The 20,160-nt window shown below is 46.9% G+C and overlaps 4 protein-coding genes across 10 annotated transcripts; 3 read left to right on the top strand and 1 right to left on the bottom strand.

Moving 5' to 3' along the window:
* Positions 1 to 1,552: 1,552 nt before the first annotated feature.
* LOC103461262 (protein NATD1-like) lies at positions 1,553 to 3,077 on the top strand. 2 transcript variants are annotated; one of them, XM_008403579.3, is made up of 3 exons: positions 1,564 to 1,772; positions 2,652 to 2,770; positions 2,837 to 3,077. In XM_008403579.3, exons 1-3 carry the CDS (start codon positions 1,622 to 1,624, stop codon positions 2,951 to 2,953), a joined length of 387 nt encoding a protein of 128 aa, XP_008401801.1. In that variant the 5' UTR covers positions 1,564 to 1,621; the 3' UTR covers positions 2,954 to 3,077. The 2 variants fall into 2 exon arrangements, with proteins under 2 accessions (XP_017159104.1, XP_008401801.1); XM_017303615.2 differs by having other exon boundaries at positions 1,553 to 1,772; positions 2,652 to 3,077.
* A 687-nt stretch (positions 3,078 to 3,764) lies between these two features.
* Positions 3,765 to 14,802, bottom strand: map2k4a (mitogen-activated protein kinase kinase 4a). 5 transcript variants are annotated; one of them, XM_081610350.1, is made up of 13 exons: positions 14,338 to 14,802; positions 13,228 to 13,263; positions 12,659 to 12,691; positions 10,772 to 10,874; positions 10,533 to 10,707; positions 10,323 to 10,442; positions 10,130 to 10,249; positions 9,996 to 10,047; positions 9,392 to 9,519; positions 6,140 to 6,217; positions 4,474 to 4,622; positions 4,349 to 4,394; positions 3,765 to 4,284 (listed from the first exon to the last, which is right to left on the bottom strand). In XM_081610350.1, the coding sequence occupies exons 1-13, from the start codon at positions 14,483 to 14,485 to the stop codon at positions 4,171 to 4,173; spliced, it is 1,302 nt and encodes a 433-aa protein (XP_081466476.1). In that variant the 5' UTR covers positions 14,486 to 14,802; the 3' UTR covers positions 3,765 to 4,170. The 5 variants fall into 5 exon arrangements, with proteins under 5 accessions (XP_081466476.1, XP_081466477.1, XP_081466479.1 ...); XM_081610351.1 differs by lacking the exon at positions 12,659 to 12,691; XM_081610353.1 differs by lacking the exon at positions 12,659 to 12,691 and having other exon boundaries at positions 10,772 to 10,862.
* Positions 14,803 to 15,455: 653 nt separating this feature from the next.
* tmem220 (transmembrane protein 220) lies at positions 15,456 to 17,410 on the top strand. Of its 2 annotated transcripts, XM_008417106.3 has the most exons (6): positions 15,474 to 15,947; positions 16,021 to 16,050; positions 16,118 to 16,178; positions 16,356 to 16,479; positions 16,802 to 16,861; positions 16,932 to 17,410. In XM_008417106.3, the coding sequence occupies exons 1-6, from the start codon at positions 15,849 to 15,851 to the stop codon at positions 17,062 to 17,064; spliced, it is 507 nt and encodes a 168-aa protein (XP_008415328.1). In that variant the 5' UTR covers positions 15,474 to 15,848; the 3' UTR covers positions 17,065 to 17,410. The 2 variants fall into 2 exon arrangements, with proteins under 2 accessions (XP_008415327.1, XP_008415328.1); XM_008417105.3 differs by having other exon boundaries at positions 15,456 to 15,947; positions 16,118 to 16,479.
* An 87-nt stretch (positions 17,411 to 17,497) lies between these two features.
* sco1 (synthesis of cytochrome C oxidase 1) lies at positions 17,498 to 20,038 on the top strand. Its single transcript, XM_008417104.3, has 7 exons — positions 17,498 to 17,823; positions 18,110 to 18,220; positions 18,613 to 18,703; positions 18,811 to 19,008; positions 19,087 to 19,179; positions 19,571 to 19,686; positions 19,758 to 20,038. The coding sequence occupies exons 1-7, from the start codon at positions 17,677 to 17,679 to the stop codon at positions 19,893 to 19,895; spliced, it is 894 nt and encodes a 297-aa protein (XP_008415326.2). The 5' UTR covers positions 17,498 to 17,676; the 3' UTR covers positions 19,896 to 20,038.
* Positions 20,039 to 20,160: the final 122 nt, after the last annotated feature.

Raw genomic sequence — 20,160 nt, 5'->3', positions numbered from 1 at the left:
ATTAAACCATCAACCCATCAACCCATCAAACCATCAAACCGTCAACCCATCAAACCGTCAACCCATCAAACCGTCAACCCATCAACCCATCAACCCGTCAACCCATCAAACCGTCAACCCATCAAACCGTCAACCCATCAAACCGTCAACCCATCAACCCATTAAACCATCAAACCGTCAACCCATCAAACCATCAACCCATAAACCCGTCAACCCATCAACCCGTCAACCCATCAACCCGTCAACCCATAAACCCGTCAACCCATTAAACCATCAACCCATCAAACCGTCAACCCATTAAACCATCAAACCGTCAACCCATCAAACCATCACCCCTTCAACCCGTCAAACCATCAACCCATAAACCCATCAACCCGTCAAACCATCAAACCGTCAACCGGTTCCACTCTGACATCATTGACCCTCGTTTAGAATCCCGTTTGATTATTGGTCTCATTTAGGGGAAGGTTTTCTAGGTTTATTTTCTAGCTTGTTATTGCTGTTATGGTGTAATAACTGCTGTTATGGTGTAATAACTGCTATTATGGTGTAATAACTGTTGTTATGGTGTAATAACTGCGGTTATGGTGTAATAACTGCTGCTGTTATGGTGTAATAACTGCTGTTATGGTGTAATAACTGCTATTATGGTGTAATAACTGACTGCTATTATAGTGTAATAACTGTTGTTATGGTGTAATAACTGCTGTTATGGTGTAATAACTGTTGTTATAGTGTAATAACTGCTGTTATGGTGTAATAACTGCTGTTATGGTGTAATAACTGCTGCTGTTATGGTGTAATAACTGCTGTTATGGTGTAATAACTCCCTGTACTATTTGGTGTGACTCAAATAAAAATAATGTAAAAATAATTCTGCTAAGCATTTTGTAAACTGGTTCCCATCATTTGTCTATTTTTACCCCGACTGGGTGCAAACATGATTCATACACTGTACGTATTTAAGAAAGTAAATATTTAAACATACATTACAACTTTCTGAGATTGTAAAAGATAAATAATGGTGATGACAATTAAATAAAGTGAACTTTATTTGTCAAATGTATTTAAAATAACTGTCTAAATTTAAATCAAAAGTCTCTTGTCTTATTTTCTTCATTATTTTATTTCTATGCAGATATTTTAGATTTTTTAAAACAGTTTTTATTTTTCTCTCATTTTCAAGTCAATTTTGTTTTTATTAAAAATGAAAAACAAATTAAGATCAAATTACTAATTTTAATTTAAACATGCCATGTTTAAGTTTGTATCGAGTTTGATTAATTTTATTCTTTAGAGCCAAACAAAAAGAGGCTATTTTCCTTCGTTTAAGGTGAACATTTATAAGACTATTTTAGATCTTGCTTCATTTATTTCAATTTCAAGGTTACACATTAATATAGAATTTCATTTTTTAAAACCACGGATTGTTTTTAATTCATTCAGTGTGATTTTATATATTACAAATATAAATATTTGTCATGGTTTGTAAATAAAATATTTTGGAGGTCAAAAGTACATCACGATGATTTCTGCGTGTTTTGCGCCCTCTGGCGGACAAACAGCAGAACGACTGCTTTTGACCACACTGCGCATGTGCGGTGTGTTTGTACCGAATTAAATGGCCTTTAAAATAACTTCCAGACTCTCTGGACTGACTCACCGGGTCGTTTCCTGCCGAACCGCCTCCTCCAGCTGCAGCGGACGGTTTAAGGTCCAACATGACCGACAGAACCGACGCTTCACGGTCACTACGGGCAGCAGCGGCGAAGGTAAACCGTCAGCCGGAGAGAGGGCTCTACAGCCGGGGTAGATCCACCGGGATCCACCTGGAGTAGATCCACCAGGATCAACCGGGGTAGATCCACCAGGAGAGCCACTGCTCCACTTCTGGCCACACGAAACATGGATTAAATAATCTCCAATAGAAACATTCATATTTTTACTCCCGCCGCTAAATTTAATCAAAGTTGTTTTCATATAGAATTCAGCCGAATTACGTTCAGATTTTAGTAAATTTAAGCCACCGTCTGTTTTAACAACTTTTCTCCAAGCAAAGTCTGCATGACACGCATGTTAAACTAACCGGGTCAACCCGAATAATGGTTCGGCTAATATATGAGAGGCGTATAACACACATTTCAATGCATTTTGTGGACACAGGGAGCAAAAGCTGGTAGATTATTATTTTGGATCCAATTTAAATGAGCATCAAAAGGTTAAAGCTTCATAGAACAGATTTAGTCCTACACTGCAAAAACACAACATTACAACTAGACCAAGTAATCCTGGTCCGAGTTTTAAGTGCAAATATCTCAACTTTTCAGCAAGAATTACGAGTTTGGGTGAGTAATTTCATAATATTGATGAAAAATATCAAGTTTCACCGGCAGATTATTTCACTAATTATACTTTTTACACATTTTAAAGTGGAACTAGTACTTTTAAAATCTATTTAAAGCAATTGCTGACATAAAACCAGCTCCTATTTCTTGCTGAGAAGTTAGTTTTCTAGTGCACTGAGGTATTTGCACCCAAAATCACCCGGTAAGATTTAGTTTTTGCAGTGTCGGGTCTGCTGTTTTTTTAATGAAATCATTATTCATGTATTGCTGCAGTGACCAGTGCAGTGAGTGTTTGTGTTGTCCCAGGGGGCAGTGGATGTGCCGTGCTGCACTACAGGTTCACCGGGCAGAAGGAGGTGGACCTGATGTCCACATTCGTTCCTGAAACGTTTCGAGGCCGAGGCGTTGCTGCTGCTCTGGCACAGGTAAGCTGCAGCCTGGCTCCTGTCAGGGAGGTTTCAGCGCCGCCACTCTGGCTTCCTGTGTTGCAGGCAGCCATGGACTTCCTGGCCGAGGAGAAGCTGAAGGCTCGAGTCTCATGCTGGTACATAAAGAAATACATTGACGAGCAGCCGGAGCAGCAGTTTAAAGACTTCATCATCTCCTGATCCACAGGACCAGCAATGTGTTGAAGCTCATCTAGAAAATATCTGCGATTCTTTTCTCATTTATTCAAATATCTGTACGATTCATTCTTGTGTTTAAGATTTAAATTAAAAACATAAAACCAAAGCGCAGGCAGAAAGGATTTTCTGAAAAGCAACAGGAAGTGCAGCTGCTGGCCGAAAACAAAATAAGATCTTATATAACAAACCAGCACAATGTAGAGCAAAACTAAAAACCGTTTTCAACATTTACAGCCAAGAACTGGAATAATATGACATAAAAACAGAGGGGGCTCCTTTATTCTGATGCCCCTAAATAAATAAAAAGGAGCCAAATCCTCTGAAACATGGCGGTGGAGGCATCATGCTGTGGGATGTTTTATTCTAATAAAGTAGCGCAGCTCAACAGGAATTCACTCCACACTTTTAAGACTGGTTAAAAAAAGGAAAAGCACTAATTTTTCCACTTAAATCCGCCGCTGGATGTGAAACAGTGAAAGTGTGTTTTCCTGGTGGTGGATGTTCATCTGGTCTGGTTGGTTTGTGAAGCAGCTGCTGGTCACATGACTCTGTGATGCTGAGCTTCTTTAAAATGCATCTATTTCAACACGGCTGAAAATTCATCATAAAGCAAATGGTTATTTAAAAACAGGTTGTTTTAAATGAGCGTTTTTCTGTGAATTTGTTTCAATAACCTGAAGTTGCGTAACGTTACAGGAAACGGTGAGTCGTTCCTGCAGCCGTCGACCATCGGCTCAGATTTCCATTCAGAAACGAAACGTGAGAATTTCCAGAGGAAAGAAGACAGAAGTCGTTTCCTTTCTGCCGTTTTTATTCATTCATCAGCACGGCGCCTGAACGCACCGCGGCCTGAACGCACCGCGGCGTTCAGGCGCCACACAGGTGAGGCAGCTAGCAGCTAGCAGCTAGCAGCTAGCCCAGGATGATTCCAGTCCACATCATTTTGGTTCCATAAATACAATTTACACATAATTTTTCCTGGGAGTCACTGATACCAACAGCTGAGTGATCCAGGTCCTGACGTGTGTGTGTGTGTGTGTGTGAGAGGGAACAATAGAGAAACAGAAGTGCAGGAATATATACAGACTGAACCGTAATGGTGCTTTTTTTCTCGTAACACTGCAATAAGGGGACCAAGCAATTTTACACAAAGATTTGTTGCTGCGTTTGTTGCTGCCGGATCGTTTCCTGTCCGGCTCTCACTCCATGTACGTGGGGGAGCTGGGAGACGCCGGCATCTGATCCAGGATCCTGCAGACGTACCCGGCCACGTCCACAGAGCGCTCCTCGTACATCTGGATGAACGGGTCTCTCTGCAGGAAACAAAGAAATGAAGCCAAACTAACCGCGTCTCATGTTAAATAGACCTGAACCTACCAGCAGCTCTCGGTACTTCGGCCTCTTGGATTCGTCCTTCGTAAGGCTGGAAACGACAAAGAAAAGCACCAGTTCCCATCTGTGCCCAGCAGGGGGCAGAAGCTGCTGCGTTCCGGTTTTCTCACCACACGTTGACAAAGGAGATGAACTTCGGGGAGAAGCGGCGCTCGTCCGAGTTGCTGAGCTGCGGCGGATCCCCTCTGACCACCTGAGTCAGCTGGTCGAACACGCTGTTCCACTTCGGGTAGGGGAACCGACCCGTGGCCAGCTCGTACTGACACACACACACACAGACACAGAGACACACAGAGACACAGAGACACACACAGAGACACACACACACACACAGAGACACACAGAGACACACACACACACAGACACACAGACACACACACACACACACAGACACACAGACACACAGAGACACACAGAGACAGACACACACACACAGAGACACACAGACACACACACACACACAGAGACACAGAGACACACAGACACAGAGACACACACACACAGAGACACAGAGACACACAGAGACAGACACACACACACACACACAGAGACAGACACACACACACAGAGACACACAGACACACACAGACACACACACACACAGAGACACACACAGAGACACACAGAGACACACACACACACACACAGACACACACAGAGACACACACACACACACAGAGACACACACACACACACACAGAGACACACACACACACACAGAGACAGACACACACACACACAGAGACACACACACACACAGAGACACACACAGAGACACACACACACACACAGAGACACACACAGAGACACACACACACACACACAGAGACACACACACACACACACAGAGACACACACACACACACACACACACACACAGAGACACACACAGAGACACACACACACAGACACACACACAGAGACACACACACACACACACACACACACAGACACACACAGACAGACACACACAGAGACACACACACACACACAGACACAGGTAAAAAACTTTAATCTGATTTTGGTTTAAATCTGGACTGACTGACATCCAGTGTGAAGTTATGATGATGCAGGGAAACGTTTCACTTCTGATCCCATTCATGGAAGTTTGATTCTGGGATTGATGGGAAATGAACGTTTTCCTGTCGCTGCGTCTATAAAACATCGGATCAGCTGAAGCGTCAGGAAGCTGATCGGATTCCAGGATAATCGGATTATTTCACCCAGCGGAGAATCAAACCAGCAACCAGCCGGTCAGACAGAAACGGGTCATTTTAACGGACAGCGGGCCAAACAAAGGCTGTTCTGGATGCGTTTCGACCCAGACGGATCGAACCGGAACCAAACCAGATCGAACCGGAACAGCTCCGGATCAAACCGGAACAGCTTTGGATCAAACCGGAACCAAACCGGATCAAACCCGAACATCTCCGGATCGAACCGGAACCAAACCAGATCGAACCGGAACAGCTTTGGATCAAACCGGAACCAAACCCGAACATCTCCGGATCGAACCGGAACCAAACCGGATCGAACCGGAACAGCTCCGGATCAAACCGGAACCAAACCCGAACATCTCCGGATCGAACCGGAACCAAACCGGATCGAACCAGAACAGCTCCGGATCAAACCGGAACAGCTCTGGATCAAACCGGAACCAAACCGGATCAAACCGGAACAGCTCTGGATCAAACCAGAACCAAACCGGATCAAACCGGATCGAACCAGAACAGCTCCGGCTCCATCTGTCCGCGTCCCCCAGCAGGATAAACTCACCAGTGTGATTCCCAGACTCCAGACGTCGGACCGGACGTCGTAGCCCTGCCTGGAGGCGCTCGGGTCGATCCGCTCCGGCTGGAGGAACGTCAAACACAAACAGTCAATGCTGGGAAAGTTTTCGTCTGCAGCCCGCAGGATGCCTCCTCCTCTCAGACACATGCAGCTCGTTCTGCAGAGCAGCTGCAGGAAGCAACCGACTGGCCTAGTTAAAGGCCTGAAATAGCTGCTGAGGTCAGCCAGCAGAACCTGATCACTGATGACATCAGATCCGTTTGAGTTATGATTCTGGACTGAAGCAGATCGTAACTTTCCCTGAACTCGTCTGAAACAGAAACTGGATCCATTTATGTTCTGGAGGAGACATTAAACCAGTCAGGGACCAGTCAGAGGGTCAGAGACCAGTCAGAGGTCAGGGACCAGTCAGAGACAGAGACCAGTCAGTCAGAGACCAGTCAGGCACCAGTCAGTCAGGGACCAGTCAGAGACAGAGACCAGTCAGGGACCAGTCAGAGACCAGTCAGAGACCAGTCAGAGTTAGAGACCAGTCAGAATCAGAGACCAGTCAGGGACCAGTCAGAGAAAGGGACCAGTCAGAGACAGAGACCAGTCAGGGACCAGTCAGAGACAGAACAATCAGGGACCAGTCAGAGACGGGACCAGTCAGGGACAGAGACCAGTCAGAGACCAGTCAGAGACAGAGACCAGAGACAGAGACCAGTCAGAGACAGAGACCAGTCAGGGACCAGTGAGAGTCAGAGACCAGTCAGAGACAGAGACCAGTCAGAGACAGACCAGTCAGAGACAGAGACCAGTCAGAGACAGAGACCAGTCAGGGACCAGTGAGAGTCAGGGACCAGTCAGAGTCAGAGACCAGTCAGGGACCAGTCAGAGACAGAGACCAGTCAGAGTCAGGGACCAGTCAGAGACAGAACAGTCAGGGACCAGTCAGAGACAGAACAGTCAGGGACCAGTCAGAGACAGAGACCAGAGTCAGAGACCAGTCAGAGACAGAGACCAGTCAGGGACAGAACAGTCAGGGACCAGTCAGAGACAGAGACCAGTCAGGGACCAGTCAGAGACAGAGACCAGTCAGGGACCAGTCAGAGACAGAGACCAGTCAGGGACCAGTCAGAGTCAGGGACCAGTCAGGGACCAGTCAGAGTCAGAGACCAGTCAGGGACCAGTCAGGGACAGAGACCAGTCAGAGACAGAGACCAGTCAGGGACCAGTCAGAGACGGGACCAGTCAGGGACAGAGACCAGTCAGAGACCAGTGAGAGTCAGAGACCAGAGACAGAGACCAGTCAGAGTCAGAGACCAGTCAGGGACCAGTCAGAGTCAGAGACCAGTCAGGGACCAGTCAGAGTCAGAGACCAGTCAGAGACAGAACAGTCAGGGACCAGTCAGAGACGGGGACCAATCAGAGACAGGGACCAGTCAGAGACAGAGACCAGTCAGAGACCAGTCAGAGTCAGGGACCAGTCAGAGACAGAACAGTCAGGGACCAGTCAGAGACAGAGACCAGAGTCAGAGACCAGTCAGAGACAGAGACCAGTCAGGGACCAGTCAGAGACAGAGACCAGAGTCAGAGACCAGTCAGAGACAGAGACCAGTCAGGGACCAGTCAGAGACAGAGACCAGTCAGGGACCAGTCAGAGTCAGGGACCAGTCAGAGACAGAACAGTCAGGGACCAGTCAGAGACAGAGACCAGTCAGGGACCAGTCAGAGTCAGAGACCAGTCAGGGACCAGTCAGAGACAGAACAGTCAGGGACCAGTCAGAGACAGAACAGTCAGGGACCAGTCAGAGACAGAACAGTCAGGGACCAGTCAGAGACAGGGACCAGTCAGAGACAGGGACCAGTCAGAGACAGAACAGTCAGGGACCAGTCAGAGTCAGGGACCAGTCAGAGACAGAACAGTCAGGGACCAGTCAGAGACAGAGACCAGAGTCAGAGACCAGTCAGAGACAGAGACCAGAGTCAGAGACCAGTCAGAGACAGAGACCAGTCAGGGACCAGTCAGAGTCAGGGACCAGTCAGAGACAGAACAGTCAGGGACCAGTCAGAGACAGAGACCAGTCAGGGACCAGTCAGAGACAGAGACCAGTCAGAGTCAGAGACCAGTCAGAGACAGAGACCAGTCAGAGACCAGTCAGAGACAGAGACCAGTCACTGCTGCAGCAGCCGCCATGTTTAAAATGGAAGCTGCAGCAAGAGACCCAACCGCTGCCGTAACTCTGAGAACTCTGATGACGCCACCATGAGGTCGGCGCCTGGACCGGACCGAGTCCAGGTTTTCATCACTGCAAGTTTCAGACGTTTTCAGACCAATTTGTTGATCTGTTGGTCAAAGTCGGTCCCTGACTGGTCTCCGTCACAGACTGGTCCCTGTCCCTGACTGGTCCCCGTCCCAGACTGGTCCCCGTCCCAGACTGGTCCCTGTCCCCGACTGGTCCCTGTCCCCGACTGGTCGCCGTCCCTGACTGGTCCCTGTCTGACTGGTCCCCGTCTCTGACTGGTCCCCGTCTCTGACTGGTCCCCGTCCCTGACTGGCCGCCGTCCCTGACTGGCCGCCGTCCCTGACTGGTCGCCGTCCCTGACTGGTCCCTTACTGGTCCGTGACTCTGACTGGTCCCCGTCTCTGACTGGTCCCCGTCCCTGACTGGCCGCCGTCCCTGACTGGCCGCCGTCCCTGACTGGTCGCCGTCCCTGACTGGTCGCCGTCCCTGACTGGTCCCTTACTGGTCCGTGACTCTGACTGGTCCCCGTCCCTGACTGGCCGCCGTCCCTGACTGGCCGCCGTCCCTGACTGGTCGCCGTCCCTGACTGGTCCCTTACTGGTCCGTGACTCTGACTGGTCCCCGTCTCTGACTGGTCCCTGTCCCTGACTGGTCGCCGTCCCTGACTGGTCCTGTGGTCCTCTGATCTCCTTCAGGTCCGGAACCCAAACAGAACCGGACGTCTAAACGTTTCAACATTCTGCTACTGATGATTTAATACGGATGTTTTAAAACATAAATTATTTCCTCATCGCAGCAGAAAAGTCTTTATTCTCTGATTATTCGGACTTTATTCTGGGAACCTTATGACTGTTATTGTGAAATAAATAATTTTTGCTGAAACGCTGCAAAACCTCAGATAAATAAACTGCAGCTGTTAAAAGTCCAATCATCCAATAAAGCATCTAGAAATGACTGGATTTGGGAAACGTGTCCGATGAGCTGCAACCACAGAGTGAAGGTCACTGACCGCCATGTACGGCCTGCAGCCGGCGTCTCTGGTCTTGGCGATGGAGTCCACCAGCTGGCCGCTGATGCCGAAGTCGCAGAGCTTGATGTTCCCGTTTCGGTCCAGCAGGATGTTGGACGGCTTGATGTCTGAGCGGAGAGACGGACAGACGGACGGAGGGTGAGCAGGGAAGAGCCAACGGCTGAAACCGGAGCAGCCAGTGCAGCCGGAGCAGCAGAGCAGCCGGAGCAGCAGCCGAAGCAGAGCAGCAGCCGGTGCAGCAGCCGGAGCAGCAGCCGGTGCAGAGCAGCCGGAGCAGCAGCCGGTGCAGAGCAGCCGGTGCAGCAGCCGGAGCAGCCAGTGCAGCAGCCGGAGCAGCAGCCGGTGCAGCAGCCGGAGCAGTGCAGCCGGTGCAGCTGGAGCAGCAGCCGGTGCAGCCAGAGCAGCAGCCGGAGCAGCCGGTGTAGCAGCCGGAGCAGCAGCCGGTGCAGCAGCCGGAGCAGTGCAGCCGGTGCAGCTGGAGCAGCAGCCGGTGCAGCCAGAGCAGCAGCCGGAGCAGCCGGTGTAGCAGCCGGAGCAGCCGGTGCAGAGCAGCTGGAGCAGCAGGTGCAGCCGGAGCGCTTACCTCTGTGGATTATCTTCAAGTTTTCTTTTAAGTGGTTTAGAGCCTTCACAGTCTGCAGACCAGAACCAGAACCAGAACCAGAAGTTACCGGATGAAATGTAATGAATCAAACATGAACACCGAAACAAACTTACAGCTAAAGTGATTTTTCCTAGAATCTCTTCTGGAATCACGTCGTCCAACGAGCCGTAGACAAACTTGTAGAACTTGTCTAGTGAGGTAGCCATGAGCTCCATGCAGATCCAGCAATCCCCCTGCAACCAGCAGCACATCATGGGATCATCCGCAGGGAAACCAGCAGCGCTTCTGCCCCAGGACGTCTCTGACCTCTCTGAACAGAGCGCCGTAGAACTGGACGATGTACGGACAGTCGCTGCTGCGCATCACCACGTCCAGGTCCATCAGCAGCTGCTTCTGCTCCTTCTCGTCCACCGTCGACCGAATCCTCTGAGGAAACGACAAGTTTTTATCCTCCGAGAGAGAAAAACCAGGAAGCTTTAATCATTTCATTTTCCCTGAGCCGCGCGGTCGGCTCACCTTCACGGCCATGATCATGTTGCTGGGTTTGTGCACCATCTTGTTGACGGAGCCGTACGCCCCCCGGCCGATTTCGCCCAGATCCTTCAGGTCCTCGGCGGTGAAGTCCCAGTGCTGCTCCGGGGAAATCTTCAGCTTCCCCGAAGACTCAATGCTGTGAGTCCTCAGCCTCTCTCTGGTGAAACAAGTCACTGAGCATCCAGCAGGCGGGTTCAACGCACCGAGGGCGGCTCACTCACATGTGTGGGTTCTGGAACGGAGGTCCGGCCGTGTTTAAGGAGAACCTGGTGGAGGGTTTGATGGACGGGTTGGCGAAGTTCAGCTTCAGCGCTTTGCGTTTACCTGAGCGGCAGGAGAAAGTTTTACAAACGTACCAAACTCAAAGAGCAGCGCAAAACGAAAACCAGTCGTCCAAAAGGAAAAGTAGGAATGTTAAATATGCAAAAACCACAAAATGAGACAACAGGAGGATGAAAAGACGAGAACAGGAACATTTACTACAACATATGGATGATTTCCAGAGAGACGGGGCGTAGGAAGCTAACGGCTACAGATCAGAAACATCAGCTGAAGGTGGAGCTGTTTCAAACATTTCTAACGTCGATAAAGACTAAACTGTTATGAGAATCAATACACTAAATATTAATATTCTATTTAATTACACTGGGAACTTTGAAAACAGCTTCTTGCTCCCGTTGCTACATTAGGATTCATTACATAAATCAGGAATATGAACTGATCCAACTAGCTGAAGATGTTTTCATTCTTGAAGTGTTCATTCATTCATTTGTTCATTCATTCACAGTGCAAACAAAAACGATTTAAACATGTTTAAATAAAGGGGTTTCAAATCAGCCGCTAGCCACCAGCACCGTTAGCCAACCAGCACTGCTAGCTAACTGCTCAACTAGCCACCAGCACTGTTAGCTAACTGCTAAACTAGCCACCAGCACTGCTAGCTAACTGCTAAACTAGCCACCAGCACTGCTAGTTAACTACTAAACTACAGCACTGCTAGCTAACTGTTCAACTAGCCACCAGCACTGCTAGCCACCAACACTGCTAGCTAACTGCTAAGCTAACCACCAGCACTGCTAGCTAACTGCTCCGTAAGCCACCAGCACTGCTAGCTAACTGCTAAGCTAACCACCAGCACTGCTAACTAACTGCTAAACTAACCACCAGCAATGCTAGCTAACATGTTAATGTTACTAGCAAAGCTTATTTAGGCTAAAGCTAATAGTTTCATATTAAAAGTGTTAGCATGCTAATGTGCAGAGGTTTAAAAACTAAAGATACATTTTTTTAAATCATAGTATTAATTACTTGTAGATCTTGTTTGATGATCTGAAACTTTAAAAGTCTCTAAAATAGATAAACAGAGAAATGAATCCTTTTTCACAGCATCAAGCCGTATTTACTTAGCATGTAGCATCTAAACAAGAATCAGTGAATGAGTGAACATTTCAGAACCAGCATCTGCTGCATCACTGCTCTGCTTTCTAATCTTCTGATTTTTAATGAGGATATTTAGAAACTGGTTGTTTTCCATCGCTTCATCTACACCCCGACTCTTTGCAACAGAAACACAGCACAGCATGCTGAGCTCCACCCTGAATGCAACACAAAGTGGAAAGGTAAACAAGAAACAGAGCTAAACATTTAAAAACATCATGATGGGAACATGCAGGATTAGCTGCTTTGATTTCACCCTGAATCGAATGTTTGCACCACAGGAATGGGCCAAACGGCTCGAAACGACCTGGAGTGGACCCACACCCCAAGCACCAGAAACAAAGCAGGACGAGCGAACACTTGTGTTGCTTGTTAGTCGCACACTGGAAACCACAGAGTTAGACAGAGTGGAGCAGGCGGAGGCCTCCGTCAGAGATCTGCTGGGAGCCACACCTGAACCTGGCTCAGGCCGTTCAGAGCAGAGCTGCCGTTTCGCTGCATGCTAAAGTCTGTGGAGCCCAGCTGCTGGAGGCGCAGGCCTCCGAGGACCAGCGGGTGATTAGGCTGGGATTAGTGGAGAACAGCAGGACAGACTCCCTCCACACCAAAGAGTCAGGCGGAAAGAAAGAGATGAGTGCTGTTGGTGCTGAAGCAAAAGAGGTTTGGCTTACTTGGGTGAGCTGCAGACAGGTTTATCTGAAACCCTAGAGGTGAAAAGAAAGCTTTTATTCTTTTTAACAATCCCCAGGAGACTGCTTTGTCAGTTAGACATCAGAGTCTGTCGCTTAAATTCGCCTCTTTGGTTTTACGGCTTGAAACATATTTTCTGCGTTGCTCTGCAGCGTTTCTAGAGGATCTTTTTGCAGACGGAGTGCATTTGATGAAGGGAAATGCGTTAGCATGCACCTGCTGCAGACAGCGATGAAGTGGAGGTAAAGAGAGGAAGCAGCAGGTGAAACGAAAAGGATCGAGAGAGAGAAGGAGGAGGAAGAGGCTTTTTCAGATGGAAAAATGCGTTTCGTTTTCTCACCATCGGTCAGCATCACATCAGGAGGCAGGAAGCAAAATGAAGCAGCGTCAAGAAACCAAACAGTCAGAGGAAAATAAGCCGAGAGTCGACTGACATCATTAAGCTAACGAAGATTTTATTAGTGCCATGAAGCAGCGTAGCTGCAGGAGGAGCAGATTTTAAAAACAGAGTTTCATTCTGGAGCAGGTGAGTGGCAGCAGGTGTGTGTACCTGTTTCACTCTGACATCTCCAGCAGGTGTTGGACTCTGAAAGGTAAAACGGACAGGAAACAGAACCGTGGCAGAGTTAGCACATTTAATCTGGACTCGGGGAAAAGCGGCTCCACTGGGAGATTTTAAAAACTTTACTGGGGTGGAACATAAAATTCAGATTATAACAAGAAGCATTTCAGATTCATTCAGTCTCACTGGAGTAAAACCTGCTTGATTACGAACAGATTAAACCGGATTTTATACGACTGCAGGCAGCAGAACTGGATGGGACTCAGTCATAATTATTAATATTTAAAATGGAGAAACACGAATCAGGTGGTTTTATACCATAAAGAGTCCAGAAAAATCCAGCTAATCTGAACAAAACAGATTTAAATGAAAGTAAAATCACTCAAATAATCTGGTTCCAATTCAATCCAGCAAGAAATCGATTCAGATTATAACCTGATGTAAAGTTAACTTAAAAACTGGATTCAATTCAACAGTTTAGATGAAAATATATGCAGTTCAGCTCAACTCAGTCCATCCAACCCCTGAGATCACAGCAACTTTTATTCATGTGTTTTAATGTGATTCAGCAGATTCCAGTTTGCAGTGCGAATAAATCCGACTTTGGTTTTAAACACTAAACCTCCACTGTCTGATAGTCAAAGTCCAGCTCAGGTAAGTTTATTATAAATTATGACAATCCACACTAATCCAGAAAAGATTTGATTCTACAGATTAAACCCACTTTAATTCCGTTCACACCTAATCCCAGTTAGCTCCCAGTTTAACTCACTCAGGCTGGATCCAGTTCAGATCCGGGATCCGAACTGATCTGTAATCCAGATTATTCTGATCTCATTCTGCCAAATCCAATGAATACGAATTGAAACGGTGAATAAAAACCGGGATTTTGTAAGAAAGAGTCTAAAGCGGCGGAACCGAAGGGAACCCGGGATCCTCTGGGATCCTCCGGGATCCTCTGGGATCCTCTGGGATCTTTGTTCCCACCAGTTATGTAATTAAAAAGCTGAACGCTGTGCCAGAGCGGGCGGTAGCCTCCCCGGTTAGCCGTGCTAGCGTTAACCTTCACGGCAGCGGGACGGGAGCCTCCCCGCTTACCCTGCATGCCGCTCATCGTTGCGGTGTGCTGGGACTGCTGCGGCTGCTGGTAGTGGTGCGTGGCGGATCCCGCGTTGCTGCTGCTGCTGCTGCTCGTCGTTGAGCTGTTTGAACCAGGAGTCGCCATTGTTGTGCGTTTGAATTCCATCAGCAGCGCCAGGGGCTGCAATGCAGAGAGACTCGGACAGCAACTTCACTCCCGTTTCCTCCCTGCTGCTGCGGGAATTACAGCAACACTGACGGCGGCGGAGCCCCGCGAACCGAAGCAGGCCACGAAGGAAAACGAGAATAAGTCCGTGAAATGGCTAAATAGGCGTCAAGGCTCGGGGGGCGGCGGGAGACGCAGGCTGACAAAAACAAACACCCAGCTAAGCTAAGCTAGCTGGACGGGCTAGCAGGCAGCTGACATTTCAACACCCGCAAACCGCAGCGAGGCAGCAGCTGTTAGCCGAGGAGGCACCGGATGTTGTGTAGCAGCCGTTTCAAAATAAAACAATGGTTTAACACCAGGCTGCAGTAAAACTACTTCATTCTTACTCAAGTTAAAAGGTAATAAAGGTGCCTTAGTACTGAGTCACTGGTTATCTTATTTAGCATTTTTAAAATAATGTAATCAAAAATGTATTTTAGATCCTCAAATAATAAAAAAAACCCACAAATAATTAGCATCATTAGTAAATATTGAACTCAGGCAGCAGAAACACTTTCCCAAATAATTTATTTAACGTGAAACTCCAAAACCAGTAACGTGCAACAAAGTTAGTACTGAAAACGGTTTATCCGGCTTCCAACTTCAAATATTTTTTACATTTATTTCTAAGCTATTTGTTTGTTTTCAAATTGAATTTTGATGTTCTTTTTAGTCTGGCATATATTTTTCTGATATTTTATTTATCTGTTCCTTTATTTTGCTAGCAGTTCATTACTTGTTCCCAATTACAGGTTATGTTTCCATGTAAACTTGAATTGCTTTATTTCCTTAACCAAAGCAATATTTTTGCTGCATTTTATTGAATTTACATTACGTTTCATTTTCTTACTCAGTGGGAAATAGTTTTGATGTGATTTGACAATAAAGAACATTTTAAAAAGTATATTACTACATCTTATCAGTTATTTTATCCTTTTTTACTTTCGGTTTCCAATTTTGTGACTTTTTAATTGTGACTGAATTTTATTTTCACAGCAAAAGCCATTATGACGTGTTTCCGCCACGTCTTTAAAAGCGGAGTTATTTAGTAAAACCTCCCTCGGTTGGAGGAATTTGCGCCAAATATCTAGGTCATTATGATTTTTATCATTTTTTCTATTAATCTAACAAAAACAATCACTCGTTAAATCGTTTGTACGATTATAAGGCGTTCTCCACCCCGCATCTTTCAGCTGAAGAAGTGAATATCGAACGCACCCTCGTCAGTGCAGCGACGGTACGTGTGTGCGTCTGCTGACTAGCGTCTGTACGTCCCGGAGGCCCGGGCGGGGAGGAGGAGAAAAGACGATTCAAAACAGCGATGGGAGAAGTTTGTGAGAAGATCTCATGGCTTTCTGTAGTTTGGCGATTAAGTAACGTTTTAATGTCCGTGTTCTTTACTCTGGCTTCCTATGTGCAGGTTAGCGCTTGATAAATGAGCGTTTACTCTGGTTTAACTCCTTTAATGGTAATGTATTGATCTTCTGTTTCAGATCAATGATCCAGACGCAGGTTTATGGGTGGTAGGTTCGGCGGCTCTGCAGTATTTCCCCCGGGTTGCTGGTTGTTCTTGACGTGTTTCTGTTCCAGGTGGGTTACGCAGTCCCTGCTGTCCTCTGTGTTTTTATTGGCTTCAGACCTCAGGTCACAGGTAGGAGGAGAGTCTCACACATGGCACAGAAACTACATCCTCTTTCCTGCTTCGCACTCTTGAGGAGAAGTCATTGGACTCTGCACCGCTACAGAACATGTATTAGTTGTAACAGCGCCACCTCGTGGCAGACATGGTGGCATCACAGCTGGGTTTGTTTGTGGTGTTTAACCCCAGAAACTTCGCCCTGGAGGCGCGTTGCTGATCTCCACCTGCTGAGCTCCAGCGCTGCTGTCTTCATGTTAGGATGGAAACTTTACGCGGAGCGAGTGACGCAGATCTTCCAGCAGGAGGAGGGCAGGTGTGCTGAGGCTCCAGTCAGAAGGAAAATAAAGACGAGCCTGTAGAGTATAAAGGTTAAAAAATAGTAATAAAAAAAAGCTGTGACATAATCCAAAATAAGTTTGGTTTCAGAGCAGGAAATCTGTTCAGAGTTCTGAGTCCCAGCATAGAAATGGAAAGTTAAGTAGAAGGAAAAAGTCTGGTAGTAATAAGCATAAGAGCTTATCAGATGGTTGGTAAAAAATATAAATATCTGCTAAGGCTGTCGGCCAGTTAAAGACAGGAATAATGGGATCATGTGTATTAATAATGTCCTTTTGCTTCCCAAATTCCCTCCTTAGAGAATTTTCCGGTCTTACGTTGACGGCTGTTTGGCTTCTTTTGTGTCGTCGCTCTGGAAGGTAATTTGCTCTTCAACTCCAGTTTAATTTGAGTTTCTGATGGATTTAGACTCTGCTGTGTTTCCCTCAGCGCTCCGGTCGGGAAGCTGCGCGTCTCCACAGCTGTGGCCATCACAGTTTTCCCCATTGTGGCCTGGCTTTACTACCACATCAATGAGGAGCTGCGGTCAGACTGGCCGTCTCACTGTAAAACTGCCCTTTAAAGCAGCTCCACCTGCCATGACATTCGTTTCTTTGTTTAAGGGAGAAAACCTTTGCCAAAGAAGTACTGATTTTTCTAGATCAATTTATACATTACAGCAGTCAAATGTTTCATTTATTTGTGATTACACAAAAATTATGTTTATCTCAAGGTAACTTTTGTCGGATGTTTTGTCCAAAAGGTGTAAATAACAAACCTGTATACATCTATTTTTTTTTCCATCTGCACTATTTTCTTTTTACTCTGGGTGGCAGCAAAGAGCTCCCAGGCTTAAAAGTGAAGACTGAAGAATATTAAATTAATCAATCAATCAATCAATCACAATAAAAAATACTATTCTTTTTGTTTGTCGACTTAAGTGTTTTATTTAGGTAGCCGTTTATATCCGCATTTACGCCCCTCTCCATGTGGTGGCGGTAGTGCGCCGAAACCGTCCGTTAAACGAGGAGAAGAAGACGTGCCTGGAACATCTTATCCCAGATCAGTTTGCTCACATCTGAAAGTTCTAACCTTGACCTCACACTGACCCCAGAACAGCCATTCCTAATCAGGTGTTTCTCCATGTAACTTCCGGGTGTTTAACAACAGCGGTTCCGAAAAGGTTAAAGCCAACATGAGCGCTCTGTTTCAGAACCTGGGCTGCTGGCTGGTTCAGAGTAAAGCCCTCCAGAACCGAGCCGTCAGACTCGCTCACAGTTTAATTGGAGGGGAAGCCGCGCGGAAACACTCGCTGTCGGCGCGGACAGAGCTCTGCTACCTGGTAGGTCAAAGCTAGGAGCTTCCACCGAACTCCATTGAAGAAAACAGGCAAATTAGCGCCGATTTCAATTTTACGTACATTTAAATCAAAATGTTGACATTTTTGTAAGTGCAACTTTATCTGTGTACGCCTCCTGAAAATTCGGTGGTGTCATTTTGTACGTTAATCTATATTTTGTACGTTAACCTATAATTGTATTTGTTAAAATTGCTTTCCACGACAAACTGGATGTGGTGATTTATAAAAAGCCTCTAACGGTTTGCCATATTTCACCCGTTTGTTTCAGGTGAACGCCAGCAGGTGGCGCACCTGCAGAGGAACACAATGGCTGAAGCTTCACAGCTCAAGACCGTTTTCCTCGATGCCCTCTTCAGGCGACAAGTCCAAGAAGTCGGGGGTAAATCTTTTAATGTGGAACAGTTAAACTAAAAAAACCAAAAAACTTTGTTTCCATCTTTGTGCTACACACATGTAAGCAGCAAGTCGGTTCTAAGTGGTTTACGTGATAAAAATACAAAATAAAAAGTCATAAAAGTGACATACAGTCGAGGATAATTACAAAAATCCAAATTTTAGGGTAACAAAAAGGAAGCCCGCAGCATGATGCTTCCACCACCATGTCTTACAGTGGGTGTGTTGTTGTTATTATTGTTTTTTGATTAATATTTGGAAATATGACCTGAAATCTCAGGTTTTCCTGTGGAGTTTTGGGAGACTTTAGCGTTGCCTTGGTGATTTTTATTCAGTGAGCTGATGTCTTGGTTCATGTTTTCCATCTGAACATTTCAGCCTGTGACGTGGAAATCCTTAGCGGTGACGTTTGCTATCGGAGGAGCTCTGCTGGGAGGGATGAAGTATTTCAAGAAGGAAAAAGAGGAGTGTGAGTAGCTCCATGCATAAAGTGGTGCTAAAAGCTTTGGTTTGGATTGTGTTGTTGTGCGCGGAGCACCGCCGTGTTGATCTGTGTCTTGTGGTTTTGCCTGTCAGTGATTGAGAAGGAGCGGAACAAGTCGCTGGGCCGGCCGGCGCTGGGCGGCCCGTTCTCCCTCATCGATCACAACAACAAAGCGTCCAGGAGCGAGGACTTCCTGGGCCGGTGGATCCTGATCTACTTCGGCTTCACGCACTGCCCAGACATCTGCCCCGACGAGATCGAGAAGATGATCGAGGTGGTGGATGAGATAGGTGATCGATTGAGTCTTTAAACAGAACTACAGGCTGAGGTGTGCGGCGTTGATAGACTTCCTGTTTGTGTTTCTGCAGACAGAATCAAGTCTCTTCCAAACCTGACGCCCATCCTGATCACCATAGATCCAGACAGAGACACTGCAGAGGCCATGGCTGCGTATGTGAAAGGTACCGGAGCGACTAGTTATCAGTGATTCATCATCAGATTCTGTTTGTTTTTTCTGTCTGCATTTTTAGTCCTGAGCTGCAGGTTCAGGATTTCTAATCACTTTTCATGTTGACACAAAATCCACAGAATTTTCTAGTAAATTGGCTCCAGATTAGTCAGAAGATACTAATCTAGAGATCTCATGACTTGAAGCAATCTGTGATCCTGATTGTCATTATGTCACCAGATTGTACCCTGGTAACATAATGATTTTATAATATGAATATTTAATCATAGTCTAGCCTTGAGTCGACCTGAATTCAAGTATAACATGCACGTGAAACAAGAACAACTAAACCTAACCCAACTAAAAATGAAATGAAGTAAATGAGCATTTCCTGGCCGCTGCAGAGTTTTCCCCGAAGCTGATTGGGCTGACGGGGTCGGTGGCTCAGGTGGAGCAGGTGTCCAGAGCGTACCGCGTCTACTACAGCCAGGGGCCGAAGGACGAAGACAACGACTACATCGTGAGTCCGCCGCGCCGCGCTCCGACGCCAGCGTTCAGGCCCGGCGTCTCATTGGCTGCTGTCGCCCGCAGGTGGATCACACCATCATCATGTACCTGGTGGGACCCGACGGAGAGTTCGTCGATTACTTTGGGCAGAACAAGCGCAGCGCGGAGATCAGCGGCGCCATCGCAGCTCACATGAGGAAGTACCAGAAACAGAAGCGATGAGGGGGCGGGGCTTAAGGCCCAGCACGAACTGACAGACCTCAGGCGTCTCACTGCTGCTGCTCTTATGTCATTATTGTGTCTTTTTGCTCATTTGCTGTTTTTATATCAGGATTTCTTGTCAGCCAATTAAATGATGTCATTCAGTTCAGGTTTCCTGTTTGTGTCATGGGGGGTGAAGAGTCACAACACTAGCAGTACTTCCTGTTTACAGATGGAGGATCGGGTTTTGGCTCCACCTACAGGTTGGGAAACGGATTACAGTCAA

Source organism: Poecilia reticulata, chromosome 8, assembly GCF_904066995.2.
Source record: "Poecilia reticulata chromosome 8, P_reticulata-male-v2, whole genome shotgun sequence".
Classification (NCBI taxonomy): Eukaryota; Metazoa; Chordata; class Actinopteri; order Cyprinodontiformes; family Poeciliidae; genus Poecilia; species Poecilia reticulata.
Note: the sequence above shows the minus strand (reverse complement) of the source record. Positions and strands in the feature narration are given on the sequence as shown.